Source organism: Trachinotus anak, unplaced genomic scaffold, assembly GCF_046630095.1.
Source record: "Trachinotus anak isolate AG129_WGS33_773 ecotype Australia unplaced genomic scaffold, CSIRO_AGI_Tana_v1 ptg000001l, whole genome shotgun sequence".
Classification (NCBI taxonomy): Eukaryota; Metazoa; Chordata; class Actinopteri; order Carangiformes; family Carangidae; genus Trachinotus; species Trachinotus anak.
This window is the reverse complement of record NW_027273852.1, coordinates 4,729,178-4,752,305: the sequence shown is the minus strand read 5'-3', so window position 1 is coordinate 4,752,305 and position 23,128 is coordinate 4,729,178. Positions and strand designations below refer to the sequence as shown.

Genomic DNA, 23,128 nt, shown 5'->3' with positions numbered 1-23,128 from the left:
ACACACATCACCCTGAAAAGAGAATCCCCCCTGAACAGGACTTGTGACTTTTTTCGGTCTCTAATGGTAATCAAGAAAAACTGACAGATCTCTGCCTCTACTTTTGGAAGCCTGTAACTGACAGAAATAATGAAGTGCACATTTCCATACAAGAGAAAGCTGAGGCACCCAGGCAGAATTACATAAGTCAGGGTGGACAATGGATGTACAGGAAAAAAACAAAAGATGGTCCAATTAGAATTGGAACCTGCTGGAAAAGAGACACTGAAATTTACCAGGGAACACACAGACACTCTTGCTGTCGCTGATGGCTACTGGATCCAGAATTAAACAGTCAAAACTGGAGATAGTTCATGACAACATGAGGCCTATGTAAGTTCTTTTACAGAGCTACGTAGCCAGCTAGTTAACTGGTGATATGGATAGACCTACTGTACTGCTGCTCCTCCTCCCTGTGATGTGGATGTATGTTGGCTGATCAGCTGTAATAATGCGAATGAAATACAATTTCAGAGTCTGGATCCAGTTCTCATATACCTATGGTATACATCTGTATATAGATTTAGCTTTCACAATTCATGTGTTCCTGCTTGCATCCATATGGCATCATCTATACAACTTGTTAAGACCAGCTAATCTATGTAATACTACTTGATATGTGTGTTATTTCTGTTTTGAGTGTTATCCCTTCCAGACTAATAAATCTGTGTCTGATTATTCACCTGTCTGCAGAGAATGAATTAAAAATCTTTTCTTATTGTTAAAGCATGTGGTGTTGAGAGTGACAGTACAAGGTCTTGGAGTGATAGGATGAAACTGTGCAAATTGTGTTTTAACTTTAGCTGGTAGTACATTATTCTGCAGCAGTCTGTTGGCATTGGAGTACCAGTACCAGTCATATTAGACAGAGATGAACAGTATAAGGAAGCTTCCAGTAATGGATCTGCAGAACTGGGCCAGAATTCTTTCACTGTTATACTTAAAATGGGCTCATTGTGTTGACAGCACCAATAAGGAGGCCTTGTATGCAGTAACATATACACATTCACTTGCATACATTACAGCAACTAGTAAACTGGTGTAGCACCCCACTAAAAACACAACTAAACCTCAATACTAATACTAATACCTGCATGCAGCATCGGGCAGGAGCACAGGTCTCACGTCACTGAGATGGTTGAAAGCAATTAAGAAATGTGCACACTCTCTGCCAGCGTTGAAAAGGTGCGTGAAGTATCCTCTGTTGGGTTGTGTACTGGTGTTTTGACACTTTTGGATTGCAGTTTTAAAACCTGAGCCACCAGTGCCAAGGTCTTATGTGGAGCAGCTTGTCGTAAACTCTTTGTTGGCCTCACAGCCCAGGAACCATGAGGCTAATAACATCACTGTTTGTTAAAATTTACTGTGTTTCTACTCGCCAGAGTCGGATCCCTCATTGATCAGAGTAAATCAACTCCCACCAAACCGTAAAACATCATCTCAGAGTGATACCACTAATGATCTGCCCCAGCAGACTACACCCGCTGTCTGAAGGGCTGCTGCTGTATCAAAGCCATGCTGTCTGTCTCCTCTCCCCCCATGGCCTGCTCACACTTCATCTAATAATGGGAATTTACTGCAGGTCTTTTTTTTCTTCTTGCTTGCTTGGTGAGATAAACAGGCGATTGATGAATCAAGCGTAATGCACAGGCTTACGGGCACAGACAGCACGCAGCCCACAGTAAATATGTGCAGACAGGATCGGATTTCGGCATCAGCAGTGAGGAGATGCATTTATTTGCCTCTCACCCAGACTCATAACAGCACTGAGCCTCAATTACCACGTCTGAGAGGTGCAGATAATACATGCAAACGGCACCACTCCCAACCATTACCAGCACATAAATACAGTTTGCTTTTCACACTGTCTGCCTGGACTGCACTTCATTGAACAATGTTTGTAACATTTAGAGTGGAGTTATTATCTTTTGAATGATGTGTGAGTGTGTGTGGTCGTTGAATGTGTGTGAACATGTGTATTTCGATGTGCCAAGCTACCCAGCAAATGCATGGCGAAATAACGACATGGTCTCTTGCCGTGCCCTGTTTAAGATGACATCATTTAAAATGGGTCGACTACAGGCGACAGTCCATCTGTAATAAAGTTGTATGCTTCAACTGCACTTTTTCATGTCACGTTCCCTTTTTACTTATGGAGCATTAGTAATTTATGAGGGCTAATAAGCTGCAGGCCAGTATGTCATCTGAAAAGCAGTAGAAATAAAAATTTTAAAAATGCCTTTTTTTTTTTTTTTACATTTTACATTTTAGCCTTGGGACTCTTGCACTGTGTCCCAAGTTAACACTGCACACTAATTCTACCAGGACAGGGGGTGTTCACAGTGGAAAAGTTAATTATAGACACAAAATTAGAAAGAGGCGGACAGGTCTAGTGTATCAAAAATTTTACTATTTTGCCCATGCATTAAACCAAGTTTGTCTCAGCTATGTAAAAAAAAAAAAAAATCTTACAGGTCAGTATTCAGACCTTAAAGGCAAGTATCTTGACTTGAACTTAAAACACCACATGTTGGTGTGTTTTGTGAGATGCTGTGTTACACAACAGTGACTCCAGACTAACTTGAGAACTGCCCCCAGACCAGACTCGAAACTTCCTCTACCAGACTGTCTTAAATAATTCGACTCTTGACTTGAGACTTGCTCCATCTCTAGTGACTCGACTTAAGTTTGGATTTGCCCCGAAAGATTTAAAAGCTAATTCTTACAAAAACTAATATGAAACATCACATTGCAGCGCCTCTGAGCCTCTTCATCTTCTCTGTGTTTTTCATTCCTTGGACGCTCTCAGTCTCTGGTTGCTGAGCTCTAGGAGAGGGCCCTGCTAAGCCGGCAGCTTAGCCGCAGTGCAGGGCTTGCAGCCTGGGTAAGCTGTCATCCCCCTCCCCTCTCTTCTGCCCACTGGATGTCAGCCCTGAATTGTGTTTTGATGTTTCTTCAGACCTACAATTGAGCTCCATTCTCAGCAGCCAAAACAGACATTTGTCAATTCATATGCATCAGGGCACTTTTTTTTACCCTCTCCCTCTCCTCCGGCGCCACTTTCTCTCTTCTCTTGTGTCTTCCCTAGTTTTAACTCTACCACTGCACTCAGTAACATCAATCCAGCGTGAGGATATGAGCGGCTACGAGCCCCCCTGCTGCGAGTGGTGTCACATGTGATTACCATTATTTATAAAGCTCACTCAGGCTCGGTTGCGTAGTCGGCCTCTCCCGGCCCTCGGCCCTGCACACTACAGTCAATATTTGCACGCAATCCTGAACTGTTGAGAGTTTCCATGGTGGTGAGAGCCTCCATTACATGAAATATTCAGGGCGCATGGAGACTCCCGTGAGGCCCAGCGCAGGGTTTTTACTCCGATTTGATTATACGACATGATTTTTTCATGAGCTATGACAGTCCTGTTGAATTAGAGTCAGCTCTGAATCCTTGTGATAGTCACGGAAGCCAGAGAGCAGGAGGAGCAGGCTGTCCCCTTCCCTGACTCTGTCTTTGACTGTCTCTGTCTGAATAAGAGAACAAATTTTACCAGAAAAAAGGACGGGTCCCTCTTAAAATACACAAGCTATACATCATGTGGACATGTGCTCATTATTACATAATATGATCATGTCATAGATAATACATCATAGCTGTTGTCTTGCCTCCACTGATACCAGATCCCTTGAGCTTTGTGTCGTTTGAAAAGTGTCACAGGTATCAGTGTCTTCAGACTGATGCTGGCATTGAGCAAAGAGTTGTTTTTGTATTCAAATAAAAAAGGAGGTTATTTAATGTTATGTTCAAAATATGTTGTGGAAACCAGTACATTGCAGTCAGTGCCAAGGACCAGACCTCTACTTCTGCAGCACTCATTCACATTTTACTGCCATATGCAAAATTTTCCACTGCATATTGTAATTATCTGTAACTTTCTCATGACACGCTGTGGCTCCCTCAAGCAGTGATTTGCTCTAAACCATTAAAGACAACAGTAATTACAACTAGGCTGCACAGGATATCATAAACTAAGTGTTTGTTGAAGTGGTCAGCCTGAAAGCTTCGAGTACATGAATACATAAGGGAGTGTGGACGAGAGAGAGAGAGAGACGGGGGGGAAAAAAAGCAGTAATGCATAATGAAGTATTTGACAATAACAGTGGTGCCACAGACAGTTATGGTATTATGAGCGTAAAATGATCATTAGAGGCTTCTAATGGCAAAATCAGTCATGCTACCACACACAAATGCAGCCCGTGTTAAGCAAAGTTAACAATATTGTGTTGTTGCTGTGTGATGATTTTTATGCCCAATAAATGTAGGATTTATTTTCTGTGATTGTTGAGATCAGAGACAGACGTGTTTTAAACAACCTGCTGTGGCTAAATGACATGACAACACTCAAAACAGAATGTGATGCAAAAATAAATAAAGATTTTCCTTTTCCTGTGGGATCTAATATTCACTGATTTATTATAGTATGAAATTCAATGTTGCTGCTTGAATACAAGCTACAAGGCATGTGGAAATGTAAAATAGAGAGACAACACAGGTTACTGAATAGTTACTAATAATAATAAACAATATGTAATTAACTACATACACACACACACACATATATATATATACATATACATACATATGTGTGTGTATATATATATATATATATATATATATATATGTAGTTGGCTTTATCTCATTAGATCATTGTCATTATGGAGATAATATTATGTTGGGATCTGTAATGTTGAATGACACTGGAAATAAATTCATGTATCACAAATGGACTTGCTTGCTCAGAGAAGCTCCAGATTGACCCATCCATTTTTTCAACTTCCACCTTCTTTGATGTGATTTCAGGTAAAGATGAGAAATATGGTCAGTGTTAACTGACAAACACACCAGTCAAAAATTCCTCACTTAACTCCCTCCATTCTCCAATGTCATTGTATTTTTATTTTTTTCGTTTTTCGACATGCTTAATCATCAATCATGAAGGTGATTGCGTTATTTTATTTTTGTGATTGCAGTGTACCAGATTCATTTTTTGAACATTCCTGTTTCTTATTCACTGTGTTGCTCAGTGATGAAGAGTTGCTGTGATATTTTCAGACCTGATGTGAGTTGGCTCCTTCCTAGGACATTCAAGGTCATTGTCAACACCTGCCTCTGGTCCACTGCACCAGATGATTGTCAGTTGAGTCCAACATTGTCGATTTGGCCTTTTGATTCACACACACACACACACACACACACACAGAGTGGGAGTGAGAGATTATTGGCTCCTGGCTTTAACAGACTGAATCGTAGTTTCCCAAACACAGACCTGTTTATGTGTGACCCAGCTTGAAGCAATAGGATTGGTCAGGGCCCACCAGCGTGCACAGAATGACAGCAGTGTGTGTGTGTGTGTTTTTAAAACAGACACACACACACTGCATAGCAGTCTGGGTTGAATACAGATGGCGGGACTTGCTTGTTTCATTGCCAGGCTAAATGCTTTTTTTAGCCCGATGATACAGTGACTACAGTTTACAATAGTTTTCTAATAACAGCTTTACTCTGCTTTCATACGCCCATTAATAGGAACCTTTTAATTCCTGATGACTGTAGTGTATTCCGTAATCTGACTGTATCATAGGAGCCGTCTTTTATTATCATCCTTTTTGCGATATGAAAAATGAATCTCCAAATAAAATCAACATAGGAGGAACAGTATTGCCTTTTTGTCCCATGTGCATTAAAAGTCTGTTTTCTACCTGACTTCCTTTCTGCCAGAAGTGGAACGGTGTTTTTTGAAAATAAGTGCAGTGGACTAAAGAGCTGTGTGACTTATTGTAATCATGTCCGGTTAATTGTTTATTTTTCCTTCCTGCTGCAATTATCAAACAGCTTTAGGAGAAATTTACATTTGTTTATTTTATTCTGCTTTCATTCTTTAAATGAACACTGCATCTATTTCACGGATTTCAACATATGTCACATAATGCTCCAGCATCCTGGCTGGTGTTTGACAAATGATGTCTGATAATAACCCACTGACTAAAGCAAAAATTGCAGTTAATTGTAGTCTTCAGTGCTATAATTAGTGTTACTCATAACAAGTGTTTATTTCCTGTTGTTGCAAAGCCTTATTATACTATAATACAACTACAGTATACTTAAAAAAGACCAGGTCGATCAGCTTATAATGACACAATGATGTTACTTTAACGTAAAATAATCCGTCTGTGTTTATGTAAATGAGATGATGGCAGTATATTTCTAAGGATGAGGACATCCTAACCCCATTATGATAATGTGTGTTTTTTTTGCAGCTGACCATCATTTGGCTATTAAAATGGATAATCCAAATTGTTATGTTTAACATTCAAATAATGATGATTTAAGAGGTAGAATTAAAAAAAAAATCTGAATGTTGGTTATTTACAGTATATAAAACAATTATTTTCATATGCAATATTCGGAATGTTTTATAGTCCATATTTTCAATAAGTTCAGTTTGTTTAAAAAAATAAATAAAATTCAAACACTACTCCAAAAATATTTTTATTTCTGATTTTCCATGAACAAATGGATAAGAATGTTGATGAAGTGCAGTGTCTTTCATCGACAGCAGCAGGGGCAGATCCAGTTCAGCAGCAGGGGCTTCTTTGGGTCAACAGACTGGAAAGCTCTGGTTTTGAAAGTGCTGCTCTGGATACAGTACTTGTTGAACCATAGTCAATACTATTATGCTGCTTTTTCAGGACCACAGCTTCAGTCTGTCAGTGACGAAACTGCCTCCATCCAGGCTCAGCAAATTCAAGGGCCTGCAAAACATGCAGATGGAGCAAACTGAGTTGTGAGGAGATAACCTCTTTACTCTATACTATATGCTAGATTTCAATTTTTATTTAAATATTTGACTATCATATGAATTATTTTTCAAACAGTCATTTGTGTGTTGTTTTTTTCTGTCATGTTTGTCGCTGTCTGACTTTAACTTGCATATGGGGCACTGACACTGCACAGATTTAAACTTGGAAGTCTGGCGGTTCTTTTAAACAAAATGCCGGCCATCGCAAATCTATGATTCTTCTTGGCTGCTCTGATCAAACCCATCCATGCAGACCTCCAATTAATCAATTTTGTCAGGAGAAAAGGTCAACTTTGCATATTTGCTACTTCATAAGAAGCCACACTCACTGTTTTATCTCAAACTCTGTAGTGCTGGAGGAAGCCTGCTGCTCTGGAACAAATCAAACCCATCACTTGTGAGCGCTGCTCTTTCTGATGACTGCAGGGACCGGACTGAGCAACTGTGTCTGATTGTTTGACAACACTGTAATTCTTTTTTTTGTGCTTTTATTTGATAGGACAGTAGAGAGTGACAGGAAAAGAGCAGAGAGAAGGGGAATGACTCGAACCAGTGACTCGCCTGCTAAGAGCATTTGCACTCATGCAGTACATGCCCCAACCACTTGTCACCCCAACACTGTAATTCTTGCTGCACAAATGGCAGTGACTTGTAAAATGTGACTTCCCTTCCTTATTCTGGACTTAGCATTTATCCTGAAGTGGAAAAATGCCACTTTGGCTCCAAATTGATTGTTAAATGGCAATTAACTAACTAATCAGCAAGGGCACAGTGCACTACACTGTGCTAAAATACCAACAAGAATGTCCCTCATGAGGCATAAACAGTGGCCCAGAATGTAGGAAAGTAGTATGAAAAGACTGCTGTGTGTTATCACTAGTCTAATTGAAGTTGTAACAGCTTCATCACTGCAGCCGTAGGGTGTGAAGAAATGAAGAGAACAGACTGTGGTTATCTATTATGGTGCTAATTATAGGAATGTGCCTTGGGCTCAGCAACTGTCCCTGGCACTACACTATCTGTAATCTATTTCAAAACTTAAGAGTGCTTTACAAGGTTGGAAATTGGATAAAGGAGACGCCACAGTGGATGTAGCTGATGTTGTATTATCTGATGGTATCATCATCAAACAAAAACAACAAAATTAGCTTTGAAATGGAAGAAAAAGTTTGATTAGGACTATTATTTGTTTGCACGTGCATTCATGTGTGTGTGTGTGTGTGTGTGTGTGTGTGTGTGCAGCTGCGTTAGGGTGATTATGGTGTGACAGCTGCTGACAGAGAGCCCAACTTGAGGCAAGTGAAGGGGTCTTAAATACGGCAGTAGCGTTCAGAGTAGCTACACTCTTCTCTGTACACTTTCCCCCTCTCTGAAAGGCTGCAATTACCATGTCAGCTGCTGCGCTGCTAACATGAAGAAAATAGCTCAAGCTAATTATTCACTCTGGCTCAGTCAGTAAGAAGCATGAGGATTGGGAAACAGAGACTAAGAAATGGACAAAAGCATGGTAATGACTCAAACCTAAGACAGAATGGATGCACAATATTGACCCTCAGATGTTAACTTCTTCCAGCTTGGTGAAAATACTATTATACTTTTGCCCTCTAGAAATACAAAGTTATTGCAACAAGACTTGGTTGTGTGGCCTCATATATTCTCACCACTAGGGGGACTCAGTGAGGCCCCTGAACTTCAATGGTTAATAACTATGATTGCTTCACCTTTGTTTGTGTAAAATGAATGGGCACTAACCACAACAGGCATTTCAACCCTTCGCTGCACACCCAGGCTCAGTTTCTCTTTGCCTAAAGATGTTAATGAGTGTAAATAATGCAATGCTGTTGAGAATTACCATGGCATTCTTACACCAGGGGCTATGGTTAGAACAATGATTCTATAATGATCACTACACATACAGTATACCATCGCCTTTCTTTTGCCTGTTTGTAAAGTATTATCCTTGTGACTAATTTGTCTTTGTCTACTCAGACATCAGGCATCAAATCATCAAAATATTTTTAATCAAATTGACTGGGATCAGTATCAGAATCAAAATCTACTGTTGTATCTGTGGTTAGATGTCTACATGCAATGCCTGCAATCTTTGCGCCTGGATAACAGTAGCTATTCCTTACACCTGGCATGGTAAAGGATTATTTACTGAAAATTTATGCTGGTGTGATATAATGGCTTCTACATCTCACAGTTCATTAAAAATGAACCAGAAGCTATTTTTGTAAAGATCCCTTGCTGAAGAGGTTTTTTTTTTTTTTAAATTGCTGGCTCAAAGTGTTTGAAGTGTAAATATTCTATTTATAATAACAATCAGCTGTGCAGTGTGGCTTTTTTCACTTTTTTTCCAGGAGTTTTCTGGATGTTACCTCCGAACTTTGTCTCACCTGTATTTGCATTTTTGCAGTTTACTTCCCTGCTTATCAAAAGGTACGTTTTCTCTCAGCGATACATGAATTTGTGTTGTTGGTTTTTTTTTTCTGTAATAAAGTGAACACATTCTGACAAGTTTTTATACTCCTCTTTGAGGACAAAACTTGCTAAAGATTTAATAAGTCCAGTAACATCCTCTCATCAAAAATCAGACTCAAAGGTCATTCAGAAAGTCTGGCGCTGCTCGCAATTAGCAGTCCCCTGGTGAGAGGTGTATTTAAGTGGGCTTAAAAGATTTTATGTCGTCTGATGTTGAGCTTCCTTCTGAGTGAAGTTACTTACAAGTACTTTGTTTTCCTCACACATGATACATTAGCCTAATGAGACGGCTCTGCATGTGAGATGCTTCTATCCTCTTAAATAATCCTCATATAACCTGCAACTTTTCCATGTTATCAGCTATACAATAAATATTGTTCATATCATTCAAAAAGTTAGTAATTTAGATGAATATAATGGTCTTATTTACTGCTGTCTATTTTTGGTTATAGTCTTTATCAAAAGAAATGAAAAATTGGCGGAGAAAATTATCGGAACACACTGATGAAAGTCAGTATATATGTCAAGTTAAGTGTTTTTCTTGTTAATGTGTGTTATTTTCATTACATTTACGTATTAGCTTGCAGTGATTACCGCTGTCTATGACTGTGTGGTAGCTGTATCTTTGTCAGAGTTGTGATGCTTCCTGCTGTCCACTGATGCGACGCAGAGGTAAGCTGCAGCACAGACACAGTGTTATTACATTATTTATCAGGCTGCAGCTCTAAAGCATTAGTGAGGCCTTTCACTTCAGACATATATGTACATGTTTGGCCACACACACACACACACCTGTTCATGATCGACTGGAGATTTTGCCTTGTCATTGTTTATCTCCCTGATGCCACTGATTTAATTGAGTTGGATGGGTCCCTTCTAATCCCTGAGGTTATTGGAATTTTCCTAAAAAAACAAAAAAAAAAAAAAGGGGGGGGGGTGTTATAGGAATAGACAGGCATCTTAAAAGGGAGATGAAATTTCTCAGAGAAACCATCAAATCACAGTAACAGCTGCTGACATAGAGGACTTGTCACTGTCCCTTCGTCTGTAAAACACAAAGGCAAACTGATTATAGATCAACTCTGTTTCTATGTCAAGCTGTACAGAAGCATAACCTAGCAACTGCATTTATGTCTGCCAAAGAATTAAGTCTCATGCAGACTATAAGTTTTATATCAAGAGTTTGCAGGAGCTCTTGGAGTTATCAAGCACGTCTCATAGATGAATCCAAAGCTTTCCTTTTCAGTTGAGTTAAATTGATTCGTGCCAAAATCATCACTTACATGCACTATTAAAACCCTGAGCACAAACTCATTTAAATGTTCAATGTTTTACACCAGCATTGTTAGAAATTAAACAATTTTCGTATATATTATATATATATATATATATATATTCGTAAAATATTCGTCCAAACCATCAATTTTACATAACAAGCATTAACAAATTCAATTGATGTGAGTGTTTAAAACCCACCCTCACAGTGCTAACCTGTGCCTCCGGCTGCGCAATACCCAGATACCTGATACTGCACAGGCAATTTAATAATTTTAATTAATAATTAAAATAATAGTTTAATAATTCAAAATAATTTAGTAAGTTTTTCAGCTAGATAGGAATGTAGTTGGCAAAGTTGTTCTAGGTCAAGTTTTGAAGTGTAAAGATAGTTGCACCAATCTACTTTAAAATGTGACTTCAGGCCTGAGGCTAAGTTGACGTAACCAAGCTTTAGTGTGAGAGATTTATTGGTACAAATTTAAAATAAGTTGCTTGAAAACAAACCTTTAATAATTTTTATTGAAATAGGTTTGAAGAAACTGATGGGAAAAGGCTATGGTCGTTCACCAGGCACACCATGGAATATATCGGCAATGTTCTAAAAAGAAACGATTAAAACAATTAAAAGAAACTTAATTTGGTAAAAAAAAAAAAAAAAAAGAGGTTTGAATGAAATGTTATAAAGAGTTAAAACCAAGCGGCAACCTCCAAGGCTGAGAAATGAAGCCAAAAACTGCATTTCCTCTAATAGCCACTTGAGGCTGGCTCCACAAGCGCGTCAATCCCCATAGACTCCCATTTTAAAATGCCCAACTTTACATCAGAAATAAACACATTTACAGCCTGGTACAACAATGGTTTTGGTCTCTTTAGTTAATTTCCCCCTTAATGAAAACTGTATTGAGGGTGACTTTTTATATAACTTACTCATTAAAATTTTATTAATGCTTAAAGTTATGCATAATCGAGGTCGTACCACTTTGAATTACAGTTGGGTGAGTGTATGCTTGCTCCAAACTGGCATGCTCCACATATGCTCCACCTCTTTGCCCATTTTTAGATTAGCCGGGAGTTGAGTTAGTCGACAACAGCCAAACAGCCGACTCTGAGCTTCACAACGGCCCTTCAGAAACCTATGGATGACATCACTGAGGCTACGTCCATCTTTATATACGGTTTATGGTTGAAACCTAGTGATTTCTATCTTAAAAGTGTCCATCTGCTAAAATATAATAAAAGCAACTATTACAGCTAAGACGTCGTGACAGAAGGGATGGTAGGTCCAGAGGAAGGAATGAGAGAGCCCAAAGAAGAATAGTGAAGCAAGCTGATTAAACCAATAGGCCATAAACAACAATAAACAGTGTACCAGGACAATAGACTTGGGCAAAACAGCAGTGGCAGGTTCCTGAGAATAAAACAGAAACAATGGTATGAGGCCATATGAGGCCACATGCATTAAATGGGTGACTCACATTTGTATTTACCTGTGAATAAAATCTCAGCTTCTATTATTGGTGAGGCAGGTCCTGTGTTCACCCTTCTGCCTGAACAGATACAGCGAGGTTATTTAAGACATTAAAAAGACAAATGTCAGTTAAAAGATTAAAAAATAAATAAATTAGATAAAATACCCCCCATTCTTGACTGGCTACTCAAGTGCAGCTTAACACCCTTATGTTGTCACCTGAAGCAGAAAATATATGTAAAGATGTAAAAGCAATTGCTAGAAATCGCCCCAAAGCTTTAAAAAAATCCAAACATTCCTCCTGCTGGCTTCTCTCCCTGCCATAATCTACCTGACTGACTCAGCATGTGGATCTTTTGTGTGTGTGGAGAGTGTTTACAGGTGAGAGGGACACAGAGCACAGAGGGAGAACGGGGCAGGACGAAGTACCTTGAGTCAGGGGTCCATCCAAGGACTGTTGCTTACATTAGCATCGTGAACACATGCTAAACTTTAGCATGTGTTTCGATTTCAATTTCAGTCACCAAATTGTTTATTTGCATGAGCTCCCATTCGTATTACCAACTGTACACGGTAATCAATAACTGTATAATTACTACATTCAGTTAATATTCTGTGAGCAACTCCATGACAAGTATACATTTTATGCACATTCAAGTTTGCAAGTATCTTAAAATGTATTTAGTAGTTCATCTATTTGTTTTTGTTAAATGTTTTATCCTTTTACTCGCGCTTCAGGTCGCCATGAACTTTCTATTCCAGGTAAGATAACAAGTCAACTTGCGATTTTACATCTCATAGATTTGTTTGATTTGTTATCAGTCTTTTCTCTGATTTCTTGACGTGTGATTTCTCTGATCTATGTAGAGGATTAGTATCTACTCACTTCTCAGGATTGAGTACTAATTCAATTAACTCACATATTTAAAACACCTCAGAAATTTGTCTTGTCTTTTTAGCAGAAAAAGCTCTTTCACAGCAAGTAAAATAAAGGCAACGGCTGCTGTCTCCAGTTACACAGAGGTCATGAGATCCAGGCTCTAAAAAGGCAAGTCTGACAGAGTGGTGCTCTCTCACCCCATTTATCCCCTGTGATGGATGGGTCATTTTATACACCATTAATCCATCCATTTGTCAATTAGTAATGGAAATTTTGGGGTTGAGGATGGGGTTGCGGGGCAGGTCTCAGGAACTGTCAAGTTGCTGAATGCCACATTGCATCACTGCTGACTGTAATTACAGAGCCTGTCTGAAACGAAACAGAAACACTCATCCCAAAAAAGGTGCAGTGGGTGATAATGATGTTTATTGTGCTTCAGGATTATTATCAACACTGTATTTTCCATTTGGAATTCATCCTCTACTGGTGCTGTGAACATGATTGGCTCAGTACCATATATTGTTGTGTTGTTTAATAAGCATTTTCTGTAAGACAAGTACCTTGCTGATGACACAGCTGAGTGAGAAAATTATACTCAGCCTCTACTAGAGAACATCACATTTAGAAACAATGGAGAGTGGAGATGGATTTGTTCCCAGACACCTTTCAGAAGTCCTTTGATGAAAGAAAACATGCAGGAATTATGGGAGATTATGCAAATAAGTGTGAAATTGTGTTATGTTGTTCCATCCCTTTTATCTAAAGTCTGGAGAGCAGACGAGCACATTAGACATGTCCTCACTTCTTGCATTATAATGAACACCAGCAAACAGTTTATTTGGATTACACCTGTACAATACATTTACAAATTATAAAGAAGTGTCTGTCACTTATAAACAGCTTCATAACATTTTTTTTTCTTACATGCTATGTTGTACATATACTGATCTAAACTGCCTGCCTAATATACAGTAGGTCTTGTGTGGGGTTGGACCACACCAGCAAACCTTTGCTCCCCACGTGTATCAGTGAGGCTTGGGCATCACCAGTTCACAGTTTGTCCTTTTTTTTTTGCACCATTTCTGGTAGGTACTTACAACTGCATTCTGGGAGCACCTAGCACGACTGGTTGTTTTGGAGATAATCTGCCCTTGTCAGAGTTGCTCAGGTCTTTACACTTGCCCATTTCTCTGCTTCCAACATATCAACTTCAAGGACGAAATGTTCACTTGCTGCCTAATATATATCCCACCCACTGCCAGGTGCCAGTGTAACAAGATAATCAATGTTATTCACTTCACCTGTCAGGTCATAATGTTATTTTTTTTCTTGTGGCTGATTAGTATATGTATATATGAATGAATGAATATATATATATATATATATATATATATATATATATATATATATATATTATATATATATGGTAATTCCACTCTGCAAAAATATTGTAGTAAGAGGGAAATAAACCAATAATAAATCAAGTAATAATAAATAGAGGGAGACAGGAAAGAGAAAGCCTCTTGAACAGATGAAAGTACATTATGGAGGTTGAAAAAATAAAAGGTTTACGAGAAGCTATCTGCTGTAAGTCCCGGGAAATTACCATGGCCTGTGAAGCTATCCAGTTTTCTCCCCTCATCTCTGAACGATAGGCGGATGTCTCTTTAACAGCTGGGGTTACCGACACACCCGCTCTCAGGCCTGATGAGCTGCTCTCTCTATTTGCTCTGCTCATTCTCCTGAGCACCGTGGCCATCCAGATTAGAGCCTATGGCCCATTAGGCAGCCAGGGAGGTGGGCAACCTCAGAAGTGTTGAAAGTGTGTATGAGTGTGCATGTCTGTGTGCAGTACGATACACACTACAAGTCATTCTGGGAAAAAAATCGTCTGAGAGTTTGTGCTCTTGTTCTTCTATTCTTTATAAGGACCAAATGTTCTAAGGACAGAAACCTGAAGAAAATATACTTCATTGAACATACACAAAGAGTAATTGCACCAAGATTCATATTAAGGTTTTATCAAGATTAGACTGCATGTTTCCTCATTACTGTGCAAGCACAGGATAGAAATGTCATAGTCAGACCATAAGTAAAGGCCAACAGTTTGTCTTTTAAAGTCTATGTATGTAGTCATATCAAGTATTTCCAAATGGGAATCTACTGTTTGAGCGGTGTGCATAATAAATCAAGTATGAAAACCCAATTTATATCATACACCATTCTGTGTATAGAGCTACTTTGCTGTATATTTTAAATTAATTCCTCTGTAGATTTACTAAAAAAGAAAATTCAAATGCAAAACATAAAGACCTTCATGTCTATTGAAGCTGTGATGCCGGCAGGTTGCACAGATTTGGCTAAAGCTATAGGTAAAATTACCTTGGAACACTCCCAGCTGTAGTACCAGTGTGAGACACATACACACTGTTGCATATTGATACAAGATCATAAATCAGCAAACACTATCTCACACAGACACAGCGGTGTGCACAGTAGGAGGGCAGGGGAGCAACCAAAACATGCATTTTTTTAGTGTATGGCATTTTGTGCTTACATAGCATATGATCGCCCATATTGACAGTGAGTCTTCCATGTTTTTGATCTGTACTGCCTTTTGTGGTCACCACCTCTTGCCATTCCTGTGGCCACATCCAGGTTGGGTTCACTTTCATCACTCTCATGAGCTCTGTCCTAAATTAGAGGCTACATCCTTTGGAGGCTGCATTTTTTTGACTGTTTGCATCACATCGGTGCGACTAGGCTGTCCAATTTCGAAGGCTCCGTCAAATGCGGCTGGGAAATGCAACCCTCTTTTCCTTGGCAACTTTTCCTTCATGGCCCAACCTATCCCAAGATTCATTGTGTGCCAGTAATGAAAGTAAACAACACCAAGAGGATGCAATGATTACACTTTTAAAAGTAAGTATTGGATTCAGCTCGACAGCTGAATGGTACAACTGTTGACACAGCCTTAAAAATTTTTTTGGGGAAAAAAAAGTTAAGTGTTGTCAAGGTTGCAATGCAACAGCAGCCTCGCATTGTGACGCAATTTGGCCTTTGGTCTGTGACAAAGTTAGTGACTCAGTTATAAACACAGTGGAGCATTTAGTAGCAAAAGTGTCAGGTATTGCTCTCAGGGATTGGTGGAGACCAAAGTCAGAGCTAAAAGGAGAGTAACTAATGGATTTACATTCATCAGGTGGTTAAAAACATGGCTCCTGGATGGGAAAATAAGAAACTCTTTGCCAATAACTTTGTGTTCACAACTTGTGTTGCTGCCCCCAAGCAGGTGTAACGCTAGGCTTCTGCCCAAGGGACACTTCTGTGCTTCAATTTTACCCAAATAGCAATGGAGCTATTGTCTGTCTGAATTTTCTCTAAATGCCTTTGCAGAAAGCTTAACACTGTGCATGGAAGAGGTCTTTGGAGTCAGTGCACAGCATGGCATGCACCCATGGCTGTAAATGTGTAGGGTAATCCTCTCCACTGGGCTCCACCCTAGGGGGCCTGTGTTTACAGGCCAGACAGCGCCATAGAAAAACGCATCATGTAAATCAGAAGCTGAGCTTGATTTTGAAAAACAAATCAGAGGACAAGGCAGGCTGTAAATTGCTGCAGGCAATTCTGAAGCACTGTAATCATGGTTTGTTTTTGAGCAACAGTTTTTTTTTTTCTGTCACTGTTTTGTGTTATGCTGTTTGAAAATATTCAATGTCGTTCTTGCCTTGGGCAACAGAGTGAAGCTTCACATAGATAACAGGGTGTTCCTCAGGGCCAATGCAATAATCAAGAATGGGGGAATGGGTTTAGTGTTGCAGTGCAAATCCTGTGAGTCTCAAAAGTTTATTGTGGATAAGATGCATTGTAAAGCCTACCATTCGAAAGAAAAATGTTCTCAAATGTCATTAAAGCATTGCTGAGTGGATTTCTATAAACTGTTATTCATATATCTAATCAGCAAAACTGACTCACTGTTGTATATCTTGTTTAACTTTTACGCTAGCAGTGGGTGATTAACACAGAGATTCAGGGGTTCATCTTTATTGTGCCTACCAAGAACAACACTGTTTAACTGCCTTATAAGCCCTTCAACAGCTCAGCTTCACAGCCAGTTTAATCACTATATCTTTAGTTGGCTTCAATTGGATCAACAAGGACTGAATTACGTTAAAGCGAAATACTGTTTTAAAGCTGATTTGGAGTTTGACATTTTTTTTCTGCCAGCTTATAAAAATGTTTATGGATTCCCCCAGTATTGAATTTTTCCTTAGATTTTTACTCTTCCTAGATCCCACTTGCTAAAACTCTCAACTAAAACCCAGACTGAAGAAATTCTTCAAGGTGAGTAAGCAGCTCTGATCTGCATAATGCTGGTTTCACTGAAGATTTTACACAAAAACACCACGGAAACATTTTGTTCCTCAGTGCATTTAAATAATTTTTTATTGCTCTCTCTGTCATAGTTGTAGAGGACAGCACTGACCTTTTTGTGTAGTTCTTTGAATTATAAACAGATATTTTTACAGTTGAATTTAGGCCTGTGCCAGTGTCACTGTTTACCCTATATACTTCTATAGAGTACATCTACAATGATTTACTTAATTTCCTAAAGCCAACATGTTTGAATGGCTGCATCCAACCAGTGGTGGAAAGTAGTACATTTACTCTGGTACTGAAAGTAAGTACAATTTCAAGGTACTTGCACTTTACCACAGTGTTTATTTTTTCTGATACTTCTACTCCAGGAGAATTCAGAGGCACATATTGTACTTTTTTACTCCACTACATATATTTTTTTTCTCTAGTTAATTTTTATTTTGCAGATTAATAAAAGGCAATATAATAAAAAGTTAATTAGTATTGTATGTTACGATAAGAGAAGACTGATCTCTGGGGAATATTGACAAGCTACCTATTAGTATACATGTTAGCATGAGCTCCACCTTTACCAGCCACAACATTAAAGTGATACAGACATTGACACATCAATAATTATAATCCTGTTAGAGATTTTTTTTTAAATTATTATTCTCAAATGGGCTCTTGTTTATAATGAGTACTTTTACTTTTGGTACTTTAAGTATATTTTGATGTTACTAATTTTGTGCTGTTTTGAATATGTGACTTTTAGAGTTCTTGTCTTTCTATACTGTGATATCACCACTTTTACTTAAGTAAAACATGCAAGTCCTTCGTGCACCGCTGCATGCAGGTGTGTGTTTTGCATATAGGTGGCAAGAGCAAGTGTTATAACTTGATGACCTTTTCCTAAAAATGATGTTAACCACTCTAACAGTGAGACACACATTCAACAACCAGAACGGATGTGCTGCTTTATGTCAAGTCGTGTTTTTACATTTGCCCACTTAACGGAATCATAAAAACACACCAGCAAACAACATACTAATAATGAAACCAGATAAACAATTATGCACTGCATTACAATTGCAGTGCATAATGGACTTAAGTTTTTTTTTTTTTTTTATCAGTTTGGATTCAATCCACGTGTGGGGCAGTTCTGTATGAGCATGGCACATCATTGTGAACAGGGCATTAGCGAACCCATTAGTGTTATAAAGTCTCATTGTCTCTGTCAGTTGTGCTGATGTGGTCCCGTTCCAGCTCTTTGCTTGTGATGAGTACAGATGGACGGAGCTTGTTCTCTCTGGACAGGGGGAATCATAGCTCACAGTTAGGCCCCCTATACACTACAGTCACACCTCATTGACCACTATTACAGCAAAGGAAACCAAATCATTGCAGGGGGGTGGCAGCAGAGGGCCTTTTCTCAACAGTTTCCCCTCTTTGATCATCATTCTACTGTAAGTCATCACTAGTCTCACTCTCTGCAGGGATGAGAGATGATTTAAGTCATCTGCAATATGTTTGATTTTGCATTTTTAGTAGTAGTACAGCAGTAATAGATAAAGTGTTCATATTGGGAGTAATAGCAGCCATGATAGCAGCACTATCTCATAACCGGAGACGACAAAGAGTGAAAATAAAACATTTCAGCCTAAAATCTGCTGACGTTTTATAGATTATTTTGGGGTATAAAGGCATAACGTAGCAGCAAGTGTTAAAGCGATTAAAATATTTAATTCTCTTTCCCCATCAATAACAAATTTACAGTACACACACTGTTAGCGCCAGCCTAAAATTTCAACAACCACCCCTTTCACTGAGAGGCACCACAACATTTATCCATCTTTTTATAGCTGCAATGCATCTACAATGTGGCGTTAATAGCTTGATCCATCTCAGTAGAATTAACGGCCTCCCTCAAGCTACAACAGGCCACTGTGGTCAATATATTCTACTCCACAACCCTCTGTCCTCCAGTGTGTTTGCACGTCGTGCCGCACAAAGTCAGTAGTCAGTTGGCAGCTTCTTCTTCTGCATTGTTTGGTGATTGGCTGGGAGCTAAGTGGTGGTGACGGATTGTGATGTTGATGTATTTACCTCCACTATGCTGACAGGTTGCTGTTCCCATGTTCTGATTGACTGGGTCTCATCACAGCAGCCGGCATTGCTTTGTTTAACCCGGTCAGGTTGGGGAGGGTTTGCTTACTCATTCAATGAGACGTCCATGAAGATGAGAGGAAGACCTTTCCTAATCTTGGCTGACATTGGTGACTTGGCAAGCTCACTGTTGTACTACAAATGGATGGAAATGAAGCTGCACTTCCTGTGGGATATGGTTTGCTGTACTGACATAGTGAGGAGGTGGCTATTACACAGTTTAATACATTTTATCTGTAAAATGCCAATTCTTTCTGAAAACATTGTCATTTCAGTTTGATTAATCAAGTGTCAACATCACACAGACAGAAAATCCTCCCAAAAAAGATTGTTCTTCCACTCCACAGTAAATGTGATCAAAACCATCTCCCCAGGGAGGAAATCAGTGCAGTATAACCACAATGAAAAGATTTATTAGATATCACTGGTTGACTGTGCCCCCCCCCCCCATTATTCACTTTCACATGGACTTGTCTCATGTTACATCATCCCCAGAGTCTGTCTATCTGCTGGTCAACTAGTCCAGATTTACTCATTAAAACTACATGAGTATGATGCATTTTCCTTTAAACTGCTGAAAGAGTAAAAGAGTGTGTAAGTATGACAATAGGTCACAAAGTATTACAATAGATATGGACCTATTGTAATACTTTGTGACCTATACTGTCTACTGTGCTGCTTGTCTTCTAATGTATAATGTGTTTAAATAGACATGTTGACTTTTACACACAGGGATCAAAGTCAAATGTTAAAACAAAAGTAAATGCATCTAAGTTACATTGTTGACTGATTTCAAAGGGATCTCCAGCAACACCATTTTGAATTTGTTAGTATTTAATTTATCAAACCATGTGCAGGACACTTATCACAAGCTTCATCTTTTACAACCCTGGTAACATTTCACATTAGATAGTAGCATACAAAAAAAAAGAATGGTCAGGTGAAAATCATATCAGACAGGGACACAGGAGGCTATATTTAACATTTTCAGGTCCTTGTGGAAAAATTTGGAAAGCCCTGCACTTGAACCAGCAGACAACACACACACACACATAAAGATATAAATACACACACACACACACACACGCCATTGCCTTGTCAGCTAACCCCCTCTAGTGCCGAGCATCCTGCACAGATGCGCACAGTCTCCCACAGTAGCCGCCGCTTCAGCTGCTCCTCCGCTGCGTCCCAATCATTCCTCTGTTCACCGTCCACATCTCTCGGCTGCGGCGGACCGGGCTGGGGACAGGCGGCTGGCCCTCCGCGGCTCACTCCCGCGCCAAACAGCAGGATTTCTCAAGTCTGTCACGACTCCGTGCGCCACGGAGACGCACCAGACTGAGGAGGGCATTTTAGTGTCTCTTTGAAACAATGTAATAACGGTGACTGAAGTCCATGGGAAATCCTCAAAGTTGTTAGGAGCCAGGTGTCTCTTATCTTGTGTAAAAAAAACACTTAAGATTTTCCCGCGACTTTATCCAAATCCAGTCCGTTCCGCGCCGCCGCCGCCGCCGCCAGCAGGTAGAGGATGGATCTGTTGTTCAGTCACCCGGCAGTTCTCTTCATCCAGGACCGAATGTAAGGACCAGGAGCCGTGGATCGGTGCTTGTGGAGGATCGCTTTTTTTCTCTTAACCACATTACCTCTCGGACAGAAGTACCTCAGATGCTGCGGCAGACATGACTTTTGGAAAGAGATTTTTCGTCGTTTCACTCTTTCTGTGGATTGTCCTCACCCGCTTCAGCCGGTGCAACCAAGGTGAGGCAAACCCACAGAGTTCAGCCGTCCACCCATGACATCCACGCGTTGGTTTAGCCGGTGTGCTGACTATTTGTTTGCTCCCAGAATGTTTTTTTTTCCATGTTCACCGTGGACTCTGTTTGGGATCCATACCGCACTGCTTCGACTGCAACAGTCAGTTAAGTGACGCGACCCCACCGATGGAAGTGGTTAAAGCGATAAACCGACAATAATGAGAGCAAATAACCTCTGACAAAAGGTCTTACACTTTCATCCACGTAGTGCGCCAGATCTGGGAAGTCTGAAATGCTACTGATAACACTTTTTTTTTCTTTTTGTCAATATAAATCTTTATTGTTTTATTGTAGACAAATCAAAGGTGACACAGGATCTGCAGAAAACCTACTTAGACATCACCTGTTTATACATTTATTTTCATGTCATAACTTACAGGCTACTACTCCCAATAATCTTGCTGCTGGTTGCACAGGAACGACTCAATCCAGTCAGATTTGAAGTTTAGTATTTTCTTAGTGGAGTTCGGTGGGTGTCAGCAGCTCAGTTTTTATCCAGCCACTGAATCAGATCGTTAGCCTAAATAAACAAAAACAAACAGTTTTTATGGATATCAGCTGCTGAAGTGACAACCCTGAGGCTCATTTAATTACACATTCTAAATGGTTCGGAGCCGCAAAAAGATGAATTCATTCAGCGAGAGTGTGTGTGCGCAATGGAAATGTGCGTGTGCTCACTTTATGCTTAAATGCACATGAGCACACGTCGGCTTTGTGCTGTGTCCTTCTGTGACTGCGTGTGGCGTGGGTATAGTGTGAAACTGTGTGTGTGTGTGTGTGTGAGAACGTCTTTTGCATGAGCTCCTGTCTATGATCGGTGTGTGTGGGTACAGTCAGTGTGTGTGTGTGTGTGTGTGTGTGCGTGTGTGTGTGTTCTGCCTCGGCTCCACATGCACACATACAAACACGCACACACGCACGGCTGCAGCATCAGTGAGGTTTAAAATAGTCTTATTGATTGTGCGGGGACACAGCAAGATCTGCCCCCCAGGTTATATTTTATTGTTCTCTGAGTTCAATAAGAGTGATGCTACCCCTTGTTCTCCTAGACAGCTGCTACATAACAGCCTCACTCTGTGTTTTTCTCTGCCACAGATTGAATGATTGAACTGATGTTTGCTTTCTATTGTACTTTAGTCTCACATATTGACTGGTCTGGGACCTCAGCGGCACAATTGCAGTCATGGTCTACCACAGTGTGGTAGCTCAGTGTGGAAAAACTGATAATATCTCTGATGACAAAGAAAAGTGTCTCGTTAGATGGCGAGGCATTAATGTTTCCCGCCTTGCCACATCATGCTAATTTCTCAATTTATTGCTTTTGTATTTGTCAGGTTAATGTCAGACTGTGTACAGTGGCTCGGTGGCTCCACAGGCTTGGGGACAATTCAGTGTTGGGTTTTTGAAGAGACTAAATGGCACCGGGGCGTGAATGGAAAGTGTCTGTCTCAACCTTTGCTCGAAGTTCATGCAATCCACCCAACTCGTGACCATGAAAAAACACATGTTCCTTTGTTTCTTCCTGCTCAGCTACACTATACACTGTAGGCTGGGGACAAAACCCAACACTGCTACTCAGGGGCGTTTTAGTGTAGTTTAATGCTTTTGAACACAGACAAGCGCTGCTCCAAAGATTGGGGATTTCACACACAAAATTGGGCGAGATGTCAGTTGTTAGGAGAACAATAAAAACCAATCACCTTTCGCTTGCCGCCTGTGTGCTTCCTCTCGCAGCAACATGTCAGACAATCCCCCACATCAACCCAGCTGGGATTGCAGACAG

The 23,128-nt window shown here is 39.9% G+C and overlaps 1 protein-coding gene and 1 long non-coding RNA gene across 4 annotated transcripts in view; one reads left to right on the top strand and one right to left on the bottom strand.

Moving 5' to 3' along the window:
* LOC139635376 (ephrin type-A receptor 6-like) overlaps positions 1-23,128 on the top strand; it is a 321,867-nt gene that overhangs the window by 145,078 nt on the left and 153,661 nt on the right. Inside the window, exon 1 of one of the 2 annotated variants that reach the window (XM_071502683.1) lies at positions 20,653-21,289. The exons of the other annotated variant lie outside the window; for it this stretch is intronic. Coding sequence (XP_071358784.1) covers positions 21,211-21,289 — 79 coding nt within the window. The 5' untranslated portion in view covers positions 20,653-21,210. Of the gene's footprint in view, positions 1-20,652; positions 21,290-23,128 lie in introns of those variants that run through there. 2 annotated transcript variants of the gene reach the window in all.
* On the bottom strand, positions 6,569-14,336 carry LOC139624080 (uncharacterized). 2 transcript variants are annotated; one of them, XR_011691644.1, is made up of 4 exons: positions 14,104-14,336; positions 12,146-12,205; positions 10,173-10,283; positions 6,569-6,849 (listed from the first exon to the last, which is right to left on the bottom strand). It is a non-coding gene; the product is annotated as an uncharacterized lncRNA (long non-coding RNA). The 2 variants fall into 2 exon arrangements; XR_011691665.1 differs by lacking the exon at positions 6,569-6,849 and adding an exon at positions 9,693-10,057.